Here is a 16,870-nt window from a genome sequence, read left to right as displayed (position 1 = left end):
TGGCATTTTATTGCTTTTTCACTTCTCAAATGGTTAGGGCATACAGGCTTCCCAATTTCTTTGCAGGTGGGTCAACTTTCAGCAGCATTAACCTCCATAAGAAATATTTTGCAGCGCTTAACCCCTTCCACGCTGATGACGAGCTGGGCTCGTCATGGCGTAGCCTCCTCGCACGCTGATGACGAGCCCAGCTCGTCACGTAAAGTGCGATTTACAAAAACTCAGCGCAGGAGCGGAATTCCGCTAGCGCGCATGGAGTTAAAACTTCATCCATGCCAAGGCTCATGACACTTGATTAACAAAGAGGCCATTATATTAGGTTAATTAATTACAATCTACTAGATGTGACAATCAGGAGATGCATGTCCAGTACCTGTCCTTAATTAAAAAGTGAGGAGCAGGATATGATGAATCACTGGAATTTGAAGCCCAACAATCGTTGAGGACCATCTTGAAGGTTGCTGCTAGTGTCTTAATTCCTATTACTATCTTTGCCAACTCATCTGTGCGGAGGGTCCCATTTTTGCCAACTGGGCCACTTTCGCTAAACAGTAGAAACTCTGGTTGCAAGGATCCCACTGCTTCAATGTTATCATAGGTCAATTCCCTGGAAAATAGATGGAATGTACAGTTAGTAGGGGAGTTTGCACATCATTGGTTTAGAACATCAATTGCCATTATTTTAACAACAACATTCAAATATATTCTTAATAAGAACAAAATTACTCTGTATTTTGTTAATTCCTTATTTTAAGATGATATGAACAAACCTGGTCTGTTTACACTACTGATTAGGGTTACAACTTACAGCTCACTCCAGGTCATTAAGGACACAAGGCTTGATTTAGAGTTTGACAGAGAGGGTAACCCCCAAACTGAAGTTTTGCCCACCTCATTTAGAGTCACGTGGAAAGTAAGTGTGTCAGCAGCAAAGACTACTCCGTCTCTGCTACTGACATACTCCTCCGATGGCCCGATGAAGAAAGGGCCATTTGAAATGTTGTCAGTTTGTCCACCCACTATGTAGAGTGGGTGGACAAATGACCAGTTTTTACTCACAAACACTGCCATCCGAAATGTGGTGGTTCGTAAAAGTAAAACCATTTTAGTGACCTGTATGCCATGGGCAAAAACTCAGAGCGAAAAGGGGCTCTTGCTTTTTTTTATTTTCAAAGAGTTATTGAACGCATGCTGTACGGCGCCATCATGTTAACAGTGCCACAAATGACTCTTTCAAAGCATTGACAAGAACCACCATGGGGGCTGTGGGCATCTCTAAATTTGGAGTGTGGTTAATATATCAGGACAACACACTAGTTTATTCCATGACCCTAACAATAAAATCCATACTCAAAAGTCTAACTCAGCCCCACTGTCTCCACTCCTAAACTTTTCAACTGCAAATCATTAATTTCAGGTGTGTTAGTCTAAATGGTTCAATGGAAGCAAAACAAGACTACAACACCCAGAATGCATTCGGCTATCATGCAAAAATCCATTATTGGAAACAATGTCTGTAATGTCCTGGAGTGGAGTGGTCACCTATCACCGATGGAAAGATGATTCTTTTGAAAAAGAATTGTCCGGAATCACAGAAGTAAACCTCTCTCAAGACATGTCAGTCACAAGAGGCACCTGTGTGCAATATGAGCATTTTACACAAGCTTATGAATTGTTCCAAATAAAGGTGTGTGTAATTTGAGGAAACAAGGGCGTGTGACACTTAATTTGACATAAATGGTGTGTCTATGCTTTGGTGAACTTGTTCTGTACAAAATAATTATTTTTTGACAGGTAGGTTTAATTCCTATGTTGCAGTTTGGGATCAAGGTAAATTTAAACAAAACATTTTCAATATATATCTATCAGCTAAACTGTCCATTGCTTCAGCCCTGACAAGTGCCATGCATCTAGGGTTAATTCCAACATATTTTGGAGCGTTTCTACCAATCTCTGCACTAGAATGTTATGTCTCGCATATGTAGCTCCTCTGCATTGCTTCAGGTGCTTAACCCAGCTTGTGTTGCACTTGGCAGGGCTGCACTTCAGAGGCACAGATACACCTTTTACCGCCCGTGGGAAGCCCTGCGCTTACCGGCCCATGAAGGCCACAGGTACGAGCGGGGGGGGGCACCTCCCCAATACTGATGCCACCCGGGCAGACCGCCCCCCCCCCCCCCCACCTCCTCTTGCTATGCACCTGCTTCACTTTCATCTCAGCACTACTTTTGTAAAGCCACAGCTAGTGTAACCGATCTTTTAAAGTGCATGTGGCAGTGTGATGCAGGCGCAGAGAAAAGGTAATCTGGTTGCCATGTTAACTCACTTTAGAGCCCCAAAAAACTCTCTTACTAAGAAAAGCACTGAAGCAGCCGAAGCCGTGCCAACTGTCCCAGACTGCAGCAGAACCTTAGCCTGGGCCACCCTGATGTCGTTTTCAACAGTGATTGTAATAATCTATGTCAGTTATGTAGCCTAAGTATGTGTTTCCTTTCATAACATTGATGCTATGTTTCTGTGTGTTTTTCCATGGCTGTGATTCTTTAAACAGCGTATAATATAAACGGAGTAACCCCTAGGTGTCTGGGTGCGTTTGAGTTTTGGTTGTGTATCACTGGGCACAATTGAAAGCTCTGGAGTTGAGGTTGAAAGCAGTGCGAGTTTCTCACAGTGCCTGTCAATGAGTCTTTTCGTATTCTGCATGCAATAAAGGAGACAGCAGCAGTGAACACGTCTTTATTCTCTCCTTTCTTTTTCCCTAACAAACTCCTCCTCTTCCGCCTCTAACTTTCCTCTTCCTACCATGCCTGGCCCTGATGTCACATGCCAGGTCAGGCATGGCGACACTACATCTCCCCCTTTTTATTTTAAGTGTTCCTTGATTACTTGCTCAGAGTTCTTCGATGAGTTGAACAGGTCTCCTGATGGTCCTCTGCAGTCAGCGAGAGGGGCGTCCCTCTCTTTGCTCACATGATTCACTGCAGGTTTGAGTCCTTCTTGATCTTCAGCTTCTCGGCTTGATCTGTCCGTGTCCCATTCTGGTTCTTCTGTTCGGGCGTATGCTGCAGTGTTGCATTTCTTGAAGAGTGACACATTTCGTGTAGTTCTCTTGGTCTCAGAGGCAGCTGTGATCATAGTTCCTTTCCGCCTCATTACTTGTAGTGGTTGAGTACAGTAACGACAGTCCACCTTGGTCTTTTGTTCTTGTCTGACCAACACCCAATCTCTTTCTTCAATGTCGGATGCCTTGGCGTGTCAATGATTGTCTGCGTATTCTTTCATTTTCGCCTTCTTAGTCCTATCGCGATTCACTAGCATATCATGAGCCACGGTCGGGAGTTGGACTGTATGACGATATCAGCAGTTGGAATTCCGGTGCATAGAGTTCTTCCGAGCATCAGAGTGGCTGGGCACCTGTTGGTGGTGCTATGTGGCATGGTCCTGTATGCTCATAATACTTAATTGAGCGCTAGTTGAATGTCACGTTGGGTCAGCTCGGATTGTTGTATCATTTTCTTCATCATGGCCATGAATATTTCGACCATCCCATTGGCTTGAGACCACATGGGAGTGATCTTCCTGAGTCTAAAGTTTAGATGGCTCACAAACTCTGCAAACTCATGCCCATTAAACAGTGGGCCATTGTCCGTTTTCACTACTGTCTGGATTCCCCACGCAGCAAACGCTTCGTCGATGACCAGTATGACAGTGGCTGCCCTTGTGGATGGGACCTGTTGTGCAATAGGGAATCTGGAGTACTCATCCATGAGGAGGATGAAGTGTTTTCCAGACTTCAGTGTGCCGAAGTAGTCAATAGCGACTTGTTGCCACACACTGTCTGGGGGTCAGGCATTTGAAGCAGGGAGTGTGGTTCTACACGCCCTACTAGTAGGCATTGAGGGCAGTCTTGAAATGTGGCTTCTTCTAGGAGGTCAAGGGATGGGAACCAGACTCGCTCCCGTAATGCTTTCTTTGTTGCCACCACGCCTCTGTGTCCCTTATGCGCTAGGTTAACAACTCCTTGCCTCAGTTGTTGGGGAATGACAACTCTCATGTCTCTCAGTCTCAATCCATTAGCACTAATCATGAGATCGTCTTTGACATGTTGGAATGACACACGTTCCGGCATGTTGACAGTTTCCTCATTTGGTACATTCTCCAGGTGTCTCCACGAGCCAGTGCAGATGCAATGCATGATGTTCTGGAGCGGGGCTTTCGATGAAGGCTTCTAGTGGGACAGCGGGTGATCGTGCTTGATCGACGACAAAATTGAGGTATTCTTTTTCCCGCGAGCATCTTGACGGCGTCGAGACTTGGGGATGTCTCTATATTTAGTCTGCCGGGTTCTCTGCCTTCCCCGGTTTGTGAATATTGGTGTACGTATAGTCTTGGAGGCGAATCCCCACCGTTCAATCTGTGGTGGCATCTTTGCATGGGGATTTCCAAAGATTGTGAGTAGGGCCTGATTATCGGTGATTATTGTAAAGCGCTTCCCATAGAAGAACAGATGGAAATGCTCGCACGCCCACACAACTGCCAGGCTCTCTTTTTCGGGTTGCGAGTAAGCCTTCTCAGTATCAGTAAGACTGCGACTGGCATATGCCGCGATGTGGAGAGGTTCTACTTCATCATCATACTGGGCAAGGATGGCTCCAAGTCCTACAGGGCTTGCATCAACTGTTATTTCTGTATTTTTCCAAGGGTTCAAGTATGCCAGGTTGATAGCCGAACTCACAGCTGTTAATTTGAATGAAGGCGTGCTCGCACTTGGCTGACCAGTGGAAACTTTGACCTTGTTTTGTGATTTCCGCAGTGGGTAACTAATGGTAGCATAGTCTTTGATATATTGAGCAAAGTAGCTAGCCAAACCTAGGGAGGATCTTATATCACTGACATCCCAGGGGCGTGGTGTGTTGGATAGTGCAGAGACTTTTTCAGGATCCGGTTGCATTCCCGCCTTGGAAAAGATGTGACCATAGCATTTTTAAATCGACTTGTGAAATTCACACTTGTCACTGTTGAGCGTGAGGTTGGCATTGAGAAGAGCATGACACACAATGCTTTGTCTTGTTCTTCGCATGTTTCACCGAAGACCAAGATGCCGTCGCTGTAATTGAATGAGTTCGGAATGTACTGAATGACACGCCGCACTGCTTCTTGAAATATTTCTGCCACAGAAGAAATTCCAGAATTGAGACGCTTGTATCTGAAGAGTCCTTGGTGCGTAGTGAAAGTGGTGATGTATCTAGATTTTTTGTGAAGATCCAGCTGATGGTACCCCTTGTTCGGGTCTAGTTTGAAAAGTTTGGAAAAGACTGTTGCTCCATTCAGAAGAGTAATCATGTTGTTGATATGGGGTACTCAATGCCGCTCCCGTTCGATGGCTGTATTTTGGGCTCGCATGTCCACACATAGACGCACTTTATTGTCCTGTCCTCGTTGGGGCACAACCACCACTGGTGATACCCACAGAGTAGGTCTGATGATTCTCTCAATCATCGAGATCGGTACGAACAGTGCGATCAAGCACGGGATCTTGATGAGCTCGTGGACCGATCCATTCTCTCTTGTACTGCTCTCGCATGGTGACAGGGACCCGTGGTTCGTTTAATCGTCAAGGACTTCTTGCGGTAGGTTTGGCACACTGCTTCGAAATGATTGTCTTTCCCACATCGGTGACACTGTTGCCCCATGGCGGGAAATGGACCTGTATGGGGATAGTCTTGACTGCAGAGATAGCACTGTTAAGGTTGCTTCTTAGTGCTACTGTTCTTGCTTCTGCTGTGAGTTTAATTTGTGGATTTTGAAGGATTCTGATGGTCCGATTGGCGTCTTGAGTCTGTTTGGGAATGTAATCGGAAAGCTTGTTCCCGTTTCTACGTCTTGCTAGCTTCCATCTTTTTAGCATGTTCTTCAGCCTGGTCATTTATTCGCGTGAGTTCCTCAATGTCGTCTAGAGAATAGTTCTTCTTCAGCAAACAACGATGCAATGACTCCGACTGGCACCCTTCTATGATTCGTAGACAAATGTGCATCTTCAGTGTTGAAATTGTTGAATTCACATTATCAGGCTAAACGCTTGTGGTGTGAAATGAAGTCGCTTACCGATTCATCCTTTTCTTGAGACGCTAAATTGAAGGTGTAACGTTCATAGTCAAGATTCCGCTTGTGGAGGAATTTTCTGTTTAGCACTTCTCTTACATCGGCATAAGAAAACGAGGTAATCAGTGGCAATTCTTTGAATATTTGTCCGACATCCTTGCCCACTAGATTGCACAAAGCGATATGGGTTGGCCGGGTTCACTGACTTGTGATCCTTTCATAAAGTCCTCAAAGTCCTAAAGCAAGCTTTGCCACTTAGGACCCATGCTGTTTCCAGACGTCAGCGTCAGGGGTTCAGTAGGGCGTGGGAACGATGGTCCTATCATCACTGACCAGGGCTGTGCACTCTGTGTTGGACCTGCTTGTGCATTCTGCATGGAATATGGGTGCGTGGACATGATGACACGCAACTGACCTCACTCACTCTTTCTGGCTCAGCAGGCAGTTGGCGTCTGGTAGTGCTGAAACGCAATGAGCAGTAGTAGTGTGTAGAGGGATGTTACAGTCCACTCTTTGTTGGGATCAGCAGGGCTTATCTCTTCTGCCTGACTTCAAAATGGCAACCAAAATGATATCCGGGGCTCCGCAATGATGGGGGCCTGACTTTAAAATGGCTGCCGGGGAAAAGCAGATGTGTGCTGGCCTCAAGCACGTAGCAGCAGGCCTTACCCTGACTCAGCGTGGCAGTTAAGTCTTTCCCCACTAAGAGGGATGGCAGTAGCTGTCTTGTTAGCAGCAACCAGGATTAGGCAGGTGGTGTGGCCCAAGCCAATGACTCCGGCACTCCGGGCTTGGCAGGACATCTATGCACGTGCGCGCACCTCACGCTCTTACACGGGTTCTACCAAGACCGTGCGGGGAACACCAGCGCTGCAGAGACACGCAGAGGATGTGGAGCGTGGGTAGGCATGGGAGCACTGTGGCAATGCTCATACCTCTTGATAATTGTGCAGTAGCTGCGGGTGCAAACAGCCAGGCTGACGTATGCATGGAGAAGTGTGGCTCACTGGTTAGAGGAGGCAGACCTGGAAGCAGAGGTCAGCCAGGGACCAGGGTTCAATTCCCGGCTCGGCGGGGTCTTGAGTCCTAAAATGTCCATGGACTTGACAATTCTCGCTCCGGTGCCTACTCGATTCACGGGTTCACACTCTGCGACTCTGGGCAATAGCTTGCTTAATCTCCACAACGGCCCCTCGCGGCGGGATGCCTGGCTTTCACCTTGAGGATGCTGGGGCTATCTCACAGGGGAATACCAGGACGGGTTCCCTAAGCAAGCGCTTAGAAACCGCTAGGTGATTTGCGCTATATAAATTCCTGAACATTTACATTTACATGCGGGCACACCTTCAAAGCTGCAATGAGGCGCACCTGGCCCGAGAGCAATAGAGAGGGTGCTGGAGGGTGCTGGTGGGTGTGGTGTCTGAGGGGCCGGGACAACCCTAAGCCGCAGAGTGGGGCCTAACTCACTAGTGCTGAATAAGGCACACAGACACGCTCTCTATAATTGCTTGGGCCGAAGACCCCGAGCGGTCACATGCCCGTTTATTAAATACTCAGGGGCTACCCCAACCCTGAGGTGAGTGTGCGTGCGTTCGTGTCTGCACGGGCCGGATGGCCACGCTATTACATCCCTCCAAACTCACAGCTGAATAGTCCAATTCTAGTTCATATCCTTCACCATTCAGCCTGCAGCCATAGTCTCGAAGCCTCTGGCTGGGAGGTGGATTGAGCCTGAGATGGTACATTCGGCTCCGCTGGTTCTCCGTCACTCTGTCCCCTTCGGGTTGTCCCGCTTGGTCAGGGGCCTCTCGGTGGACGACCGGCGGGGTGTTATCCCCTTCTGCTTCCAGCCGAGCTGGCGGAGCTTCTCCTTGGTTCTGGCTTGTTGTTCTGTTGTGGTCCTCCGGAGCATCGTCGTCCAATCCCTGGCTCTCCGAGGTGGTGTCCTCGTTGGCGTGCCCTTGAGGGACACGCTTGAACCATGACACGTTCCGTGTCACTGTTCTTGAGCCTCTTGACGCAGACACCATGATGCCTTGGATGCCGACAACTGACCACACCTCGGGTTCATAGGCAGTGTCATACTTCCAGTTTGGGTGTCTGTTTTTGAGGACAACCTTATCGCCAGGTACCAGTGATCTTGGTCGAGCTCACCTTTTCCTGCTGGCTTCCTCGTTGGTGTTTCTTCTCCTCTCTTGGGTGGTGGTTTGATCAAGTTCTGGGGACACCACGAGGGTGCGGCGGGCACGCAATCCCTGGGTGACTTCTTGAACAGTAGATGTGCTGGGGCACACCGGGTGGTGGACTGAGGCGTTTGCCGGTAGGCACTCAAGAACTGGGATAGGCATTCTTCCACATCTTCGCCTTTGTCTACTCCGATGCACAGTGCCCTGTTCATTGTCCGCATGAACCTTTCTACTGCTCCGTTGGCTTGAGGCCATTGCGGGGTGATTTTCCTGTGCCGGATTCCTCTGGCAGACAGGTATGCTTGGAAGTCTTTCCCTTGAAAGGGCGGCCCATTATCTGACTTGATCTCCTCAGGTAGGCCCATCATAGCAAACAATCTGTCCAACGCTTTCCTCACATGTGCATACGCCGTGGATTGCACCACTTCAACTACTGGGAAACGGGAGTGAGCATCAATCGCCACCAGCGTGTGCCGTCCATCGGGAAAGGAGCCGAAATCCACACTAACTTTCGACCACGGCTCCGTGCATGGTTCCTCTGTTATCAAAGGATGTGGTGCGGGCTCTTCCCCCGGGATGGTGCATGAGTGACAGTTCTTTACTTCCTCTTCCACCGCTGCGTCCATCCCGGGAAACCACAGCTTGCTACGCATCCGGGCCTTGGTCTTGGACATCCCCTGGTGTCCTCGGTGAGCGAGTCGCACCACTTCGCGCTGTAAACTATGCAGAATGACCATGGCCGACCCTCTTAGAACGACTCTGTGAGGGCCCACACTCAGCTCGCTCTGCGCTCTCCAGAGGTGTTGTCTCGCTTGTTGTTCGACGCTGACCCCATCCAGGAAGTGCTTCCAGGTGCGGTTTGTTAGCGTGCTCTTCACTAGGCGGAGGCATTCGTCCTCCTCCGTGGCTTGTACGATAGATTCTAGCATGAGGGCCACTGGGCACGCCTCCTGCTTTAGCATTTTGACGAATTCTTCAACCTTGTCCACTTCCTCTCAGTCTTGGCCTTGGGCGTTGGATCCTGGGTGGCGCGACAAGAAGTCAGCCGGGTTGTCCGCTCCGGGACGGTAGACGATCTCGAACCTGTAGGTCTGCAGCTGCACGGCCCACCTCTCGATGCGGGGGGAGCGAGCCGGGCTGATCCCGCGAACAAAGGTACCAGCGGCTTGTGGTCAGTGACCACTTTGAATTTGTGGCGAAATAGATATAAGTGGAAATGCTGGAACACCCACTTTATCGCCAAGGCTTTACGCTCAATTTGCGTGTATCTCATTTCTGTTGGCGTCAGTGCCCGGCTAGCATACGCCGTCGGCACCCACTCATGTGCTTCGGTCTCCTGCACCAGCACCGCTCCGAGCCCGACTGGGCTCGCGTCTATGACAACCTCCGTGCGGCGGTGCGGCCTGAAGTAAGCCATGATTTTGTCATCAATTAGGGCGTCTTTTATGGCTCGAAATGCTTCATCCTCCTTTGCCGTCCACATCCACGTCTGACCTGCCTTGGTTAGCATTCACAGGGGTTCTGAGAGGGACGCCAGCCCAGGGATGAACCGGCCACAGTATGTGGCCATCCCCAGAAAGATTCAAACTTCAGTGGCGACCGTTGGCTTGGGTGCCGCCCTGATCGCTTCCGCCTTTTTGGAGTCCACCTGGAGCCCATCTTTGGAGAATATGTATCCGAAGAATTCAACGGACTCCTTGTAAAAGGAGCACTTGGCTTTATGCAGGGTGAGGCCATGATTGGCCAGGCATTGGAGGGTGGCGCGGAGGTGTCCGTGATGCTCCTCTAAGGTCTTATAGAAGACCAGGATATTGTCGCTCAGGTTTATAACACCGGACAACCCCGACAATGTCTTGCAAATGGCGTTCTGGAATACTTTGGCCGCTGATGACACGCCGAAGCTTAGTCGCTTGTATCTCCTGAGGCCGACGTGGGTAGAGAAGGTGGTGATGTTTTGGCTGTCCGGGTGGAGCTCGAGCTGGTGATACCCGGCGTTCAAGTCGAGCTTCAAGAACCCCCGCGCCCCGTTCAGGTCGGCCACTATGTCATCCATGGTGGGAGTGAGGTGTCTTTCCCTCTTCATAGCCGGTGGGGTGGCCACGCCTGGGCCAGCCGCTTGGGCACCAGCTTGCGGTTGCGCAGTGGGGGTCCGGCTGGCGGCAGGGCTTGCTGCTGTGGCACTTGCTGTTGCGGCGCTTCCGTCCGCCTGCGCTTGTTGATTCATGGCGCCAAGGAGTTTGGCGTGTGTCCTGGTATGGGAACCCTCTTCCGGGCTGCTTCAGGGCCTGCTGGCGTGATGCTCGCTGCGGCCAGACGCCTCCAGTAGACACGGGCGTGATGGCACCGGTGTGGCTTGCCCCTGCGTTGCACTAGGATCCTTCCTATGCCCTTGGCCCTTTCCGCCGCTGAAGCAGTGGGCGTCTCCTGCGTGTCGTGGGGCCTTGCCCCGGGCGCCGCCTACATGAAGTGGTGGGCACTCAGCGCGTTGAGCTACGGGCCCCCTCGGCGCTGGTCGTGTATTTCCAGGCCGGCCTTCTCACACATTCTAACTCAATGTTGCTTGAGGACTGTCCTTCCCATGGGCTTCTGCCGGTCGATATGGGGCTGTAGTTGCAGATGGGAAAACTAACTGCCAATGAGCAGGGGCCTCCTGTATGTGCTCGCGTGAGGAAGAGCACTCTTCTTTGTCACGTCGTCCCGCTCCGCTTAATGCGTGAGGGTTCGCAGGGCCGGGCAACTCTGAACGCGCATGCAAGCGCAGGGCCTGTTCGCCCCCGGCGGCAGCAGAAGCAGAGCGTGGGGCCCGAATCCACCCCCCGAAGCGCTCAAGCCAGCAGGTACAGTGGCACCCTCCTGGGCAGTGTGTGTGAAGCGCGGGGGCCGAAAACCACCTCCCCCCGAGGCGCTCGACGTCCTTGCAGGGCGGGCTACAACCGGGGCAGCAAACAACCTCCCGTAGTCTCCCGGGGCCTGCTGAGGACCAAACGCCACAGGGCCAATGTCCTCCTTAGACGCGTGCACACCAGAGCACGGTCATACACGGCCTTCGTGGTGCACGCAGAAAGGCGGGGCACGCGGGCGGGGAAAACCTCGACACAGGCTCACCTGAGCATCACGGCCTGACGCGAGGCTGACAGCAGGTCGATTCGGCCGGCTTCCGGGCGGGACGAGTGTCCTGATGGTGGCGTGGACACTCGCTGGGCTCGATTCACGCCGAGGGCTCAAGCGTGGCAGGCGCGAGCCCTCAAGGTTAGAGGAGCGGATACCGCCTGCTGTGAAGGCGAGGCGTGGGTAAAATACCCGCCTCGTCGCCATGGTGTCTGAGGGGCCGGGACAACCCTAGGCCGCAGAGTGGGGCCTAACTCACTAGTGCTGAATAAGGCCCACAGACACGATCTCTATAATTGCTTGGGCCGAAGACCCCGAGCGGTCACGTGCCCATTTATTAAATACTCAGGGGCTACCCCGCCCCTGAGGTGAGCGTGCATGTGTGCGTGTCTGCACAGACCCCCCACGCTATTACAGTGGGGTCCTGTGGCAGGCACTGCGGTACATCTTCGGCAAGTACATGGTGAGGGGGTGTCCACGGATCCCACCCTCGTCGACAGATTTCATATTCTGCATGCAATAAAGGAGACGACAGCAGGCAGCAGTAATCATGTCTTTATTCTCTCCTTTCTTTCTCCCTAACTAACTCCTCCTCTTCCACCCCTAACTTTCCTCTTCCTATTATGCCTGGCCCTGATGTCATATGCTAGGTTAGGCATGGCGACACTACAAGTTTTATAAGCAATTCAGATTATATGATCATCCAATCCTTAGCCTCTCTGCTGGGCGGGCAAATTGATGGACACAGATTGTATTTACCATTTTATTTGAAAGTGTGCAAAGGAGGTACATGCTTATCGAAATCTTGTCAGTGTAAAACACAGCAGCGACTCGTGCAGTTAAGAGGGTTGGGTCCGGGTTGGGAGAGCGGTGGTTCGACAGAGAACCCACACGAGGAAATGAAATAAATAATTGATTTTCCCTTGTCATCGTCTTTTGGAACCTCCCCGCCCCCACCGCTCGCACCTACACGGGCCACTACTGGTAAATGATAAAACATGAATGGTGTGTTCACAGATGAGGAGTGAAACCGTGGGTGGGTGTGATTAAAGGAGCACAGTAAGAAAGTGCATGCAGAAAAGCAGATTAAAATAACGATAAAGAGGAACAAGATGAAGAGCGAAATTGTCAGGTGGAAGATTCCAGAAAGAAGCGGGGAGAAATAAGACAGAAGTGGCTAACAGAGAGCAAGAGACTGCAGAACATAATGGTATGAAGGGGAGAAAAAGAATGATTGAGGATAATGGCTCTTCCAAAGACTTTAGCAATGTTTAATTCAAAGCCCAATATTTTCAGAATCGTACCATTTTCACTTCTAATAGTTCACAACAAAATCATTGGTAACAGGCATGGGCAACACCAATATATCTGACTTGTATTTGGTGTATGTATATTGTTGTGTAATACTTCTGGATGCAAACAGAGAAGAAGCATTGAAGGGCACCCAAAATACTAGTCATCGATTTCATTTACTCATGAGAACTAGTCACTCAAAGTGTCACACACGTGCCAGCTGTATGTCACTAGATAACCTCGGCTGGCGTTTTGAACACTTTTGACGTGCCGTCTATTTAAATCTTTAAAACTACATATCTCAGTTCTACTAATGAATTTCTATCATTTGGTATCAAGTAGTGTATTCAATGTCACTATTTTTCTAAATTAGTGTGGGATTTTTCTAGTGTTGTGTTTTCACGTTATTACTGTTTGAGTGCTGCATAAACACACTACAAGCTAAGTTAAGCCTGACAAATGTTACGAAGACGTAATGGAATAGAATGGCAACTCCACACCTTTTAAAAGAGGACTGAGAATGGGCAGAAGGCAGAATTATTATTATTATTCCTTCTTGTATATTTTAGTATTTTTGTTGAAGTGAGGTACTTTAGGGGTAATTTGTATGTTATTACAGTTGTTTTTCGTGTATTATAAAAATCACAATAAAGAAATGTTTTTAAAAAAAGACTAATTTGCATATGGCAGGACTCTGTCTAGAATGGCACAACAGGCGAAAAAAGATCGTCTGGAATGTGGCTGAGATTAATTAAATAATTTCTTCCGTCACCTTGTTTAAGCGTGACAGGTTTGCCTAGACATGGGTCCCGTGCTGACAGTGCCATAGGACTCGAGCTATAACTCACTGATGAGACCCAAGGAGGTCAACAACGGTCTAGGGTTTCTTGTGCTCCAGTCTGGAGGGGACCTGGCCTGATAGTTCAGGATGGACTTTTTCTATTGGAGCAGGACCAATACTATTTTGCATAAGATGGGTTTCTGTAAAGAATGGCTCAGTGGGAGACGAATGATGGACTGGACAGGGGGCCCAAAGCGATCTCCAGTGGCTGAGATTAATTCAAGCATTCCTTCCATCACCTTGTTGTCTTTTTTTGTCCTCAGTCTCGTCATATTGGAAGAGATATGCAGGAGGTGGGGTGTTCCCCTAACAGATCTGTTTGTCACATGCCAGAACTCCCAGCATCCTCTGTTCTTGTCCAGATTTTACGATTAAGAGGCAGCAGGACTAGATGCCCTAACCAATCCAGCAGGTCCCTTATGATTCCCTCATCCCCCCATGCCTCTGCATCTCAGGTTGTTGGAAAGATTATAGAGGGAGTCGACAGAAGTAGTTTCCTTCCATTCTAGACAAGAAGGGCTCGTTTCTCCTGTTTCAGATGTGGTGAGAACTGTTAAGATCTATTTAAGTTACTTAATGAGATCTGCCAAGTTCAGAACATCAGAGGGCCAGTCAAAAGAGGTGGAAAAACGTCTTCCACCACATTGGCAAGATAAATTAAGGTGGGTTATTTATTATATTTCCCAGGGCTATGGTAAGATCTCTGGCACAATCAAAGCACACTGTACAAAGGGGAATGTATGCCTCCTGGGCAGAATGGGGAGGATCTCAATTGGTAATATCCGTAGAGCTGCCACATGGATTTCTACTGCAACATGTATTACTCATTATAGAATGCATGTTGTTCAAGGTTCTGAGCTAGCCTTTGGCTCTCAGTAAATTTTGTGTTTGATGTGGTTACATCATTTTTTCAGTTTCTGTGATTCACCACCTAAACATTACAGTTGAACACAGAGTTCTGAGAAAACATAAGGACTGTGGGAAGAATGACAACTTTATTCTGGTCTTCTTGTGTTTATTCTGTTCAAATGACAAAGGAATAGGCTTGCTTGGTAGATCTCAAAAGTAAGGAATGTGATAAGGAGGGAAAAGATAAGGTAATGCTCGTATTACTTACCGGTAATATTCAATACTTTCATTCTTCCTTACACGTCCCAGGACTTACGAAAATCCCTCCCTCCCTGTTTTCTTCACCAGACCTCACTGGCTTGGGGGAGAAAAAGAAGAGGGGAGGATAGCAGGATGTCTTATGGGTAGTTCCCAGTCTATGTGATAAAAAGAGAAGAAAGGCTTTGGAAGCTGTGGATTCATGGTAGGGAATGGGTCAATTCACTCAAAAGTAAGTACTGGGATGAGTATGAAAGAATCTGAGTAATGAAGATTATTGGTAAGGAATACACACATTTTACATGTGTAAACAGGGTGATTCGTCTCTTTCAGCCCACCATTCTTTTGGCAATTAAGTAGAAACAGTCATGCTTACCTGCTTCACATTGTCAGAAGTTCATCTATTATTGTTACCCTTCATACATTGCCCATATTTCGATAATGTGCAGCTTAAACTTGTACATGGATTCAGTTCCATTTGGAACCATAAACATTTTTGATTTCTGCATGTAAATAAATTAGAACCTCTCAATGTATGCATGCCAAGTAGAGATGAGCTATGGGAGGGAAGGCAATATGGAATCATCCAACTGATATCAAACAAGCAACGGCTAAGGCAACAAGTCTGACTGTAATGTGCTAACATAGTCCTTGGGTGAAATGTCATTCTCAGCAGCAATAAAACTCCCCAGGTGATCCAAAATGGTCAAGGGGATTGAGAGTTCCTATGAAACTGCAAAGTTACCTCCAAGCAACCCATGCAACCTGGCTATGGAGAACAGACCAAGATGAAGGTTTCATGTCTTGTTCATTACATTGGAAAAAAACAAATTCTATCTTCTTAAAACACAGGTTCCCCAGTTATCATTGGTGCCAGTGAGAGAATGGAGACTCTATCTTCCAGTTTCCCCATTTAGTCCCATTGTGATTAGTGCCCATATAGTGAATAACTTCCCCCAACAACAAATGATAAATAGAAAGTCTCTAACCTTCTAACTCTTCAAGCAGTACCTAAACTCCATACTTTTGTCTTAACTACAATAGTAAACCTTAATCAATTAACCCAAAACTGGGTTATTCCATTAGGGAAGATCTGTTAGCCCATTTCCCTCTTCCTGTAGCAGCACACTGCATATAAAGCCAGAAAAGGGAATGAAGGAGAACCAAATCTCAAAGGAGTCTGCAATAAAGATCCCTGAACAGTTCTTGGTTCTAAAGAATGAATGGCTGTTACTCGCTCCTTTAATTCCTGATCGCCTTTCTGACATTTGCAGAAGAAGAGAGGAACTGATTCAGGAGATGTTGAATGACCCCTAGATGGAAATTAAAACCACAGAGGAATTAAGAAGATAGTTATCGCTGAGTCCCAGCATCAATTCCCCCACTCATCCCGCACCACCACCTTCATCACCAGGAAGCAATTATACACTCAGGCAAAGTCTAAGGCCACCTCTTTCACCCACAAGCGTTGATAATCAGAGAACTTCTTCAATAAACATCAAGGTGAAAATGCCACATTTTTAGAGTGACAAAACACAGCTTTTTATCCAATAACACTAATATTGTTCTGAGGTTATGGACTTTAGGAGGTGTAGGGAATTGGTTTGTTGGTTGCAGGGGTGAAACCCTACTTTAGCAACCACAATAATCTTTATCAACCACAAAAAGTCACCAAATTAACCTGTGATTAATCCCTTGGTAGCTTGGTACAAAAGTAGTCAGGCTTAATTTAGCTTGTAATGTGTTTATGCAGCACTCAAATGGTGATAACGTGAAAATTCATTGGAAAAATCCCAAACTAATTTAGAAATTAGTAAAATGATATAAATTATTTGATACCAAATGATAAAAATCTATCAGTAGTACTGAGATATGTAGTTTTTTTTTTTTTGAAGACCTTTATTAACATTCACATATTTACACAGCGCATAGTCTACAACCCTGGGGGGCCGGCTGTGATAGGCGTGGCAGTAAGCAACAGAGTAAGAGGAACAAATGCCCATCAGCGGACATCCCTGAGGTCCGGCGGCAGAATATCATGGCTTGTAGTTAGCAGCTGATGTAGGAGTAAGGATAGACGTAGGTCTACGGACTTTTGTATTTTTTGGTACAGTGCAATCTATGTAGAGAAGATGCAGATTAAAGAACAAGAAAAACATAAACATTCACACAAGGAAAAAGTGAGGTGAGGGTACAGTCCTGTGACCATGCTTCCGGCGCTTAAAAGTTATAC

At 48.0% G+C, this 16,870-nt stretch overlaps 1 protein-coding gene across 1 annotated transcript in view; it reads right to left on the bottom strand.

Moving 5' to 3' along the window:
• LOC147698856 (uromodulin-like 1) overlaps positions 1-16,870 on the bottom strand; it is a 569,037-nt gene that overhangs the window by 106,614 nt on the left and 445,553 nt on the right. Inside the window, exon 16 of the mRNA XM_086935447.1 lies at positions 374-607. Coding sequence (XP_086791573.1) covers positions 374-607 — 234 coding nt within the window. The remainder of the gene's footprint in view (positions 1-373; positions 608-16,870) is intronic.

Source organism: Lissotriton vulgaris, chromosome 8 (assembly GCF_964263255.1).
Source record: "Lissotriton vulgaris chromosome 8, aLisVul1.2, whole genome shotgun sequence".
Classification (NCBI taxonomy): domain Eukaryota; kingdom Metazoa; phylum Chordata; class Amphibia; order Caudata; family Salamandridae; genus Lissotriton; species Lissotriton vulgaris.
Note: the sequence above shows the minus strand (reverse complement) of the source record. Positions and strands in the feature narration are given on the sequence as shown.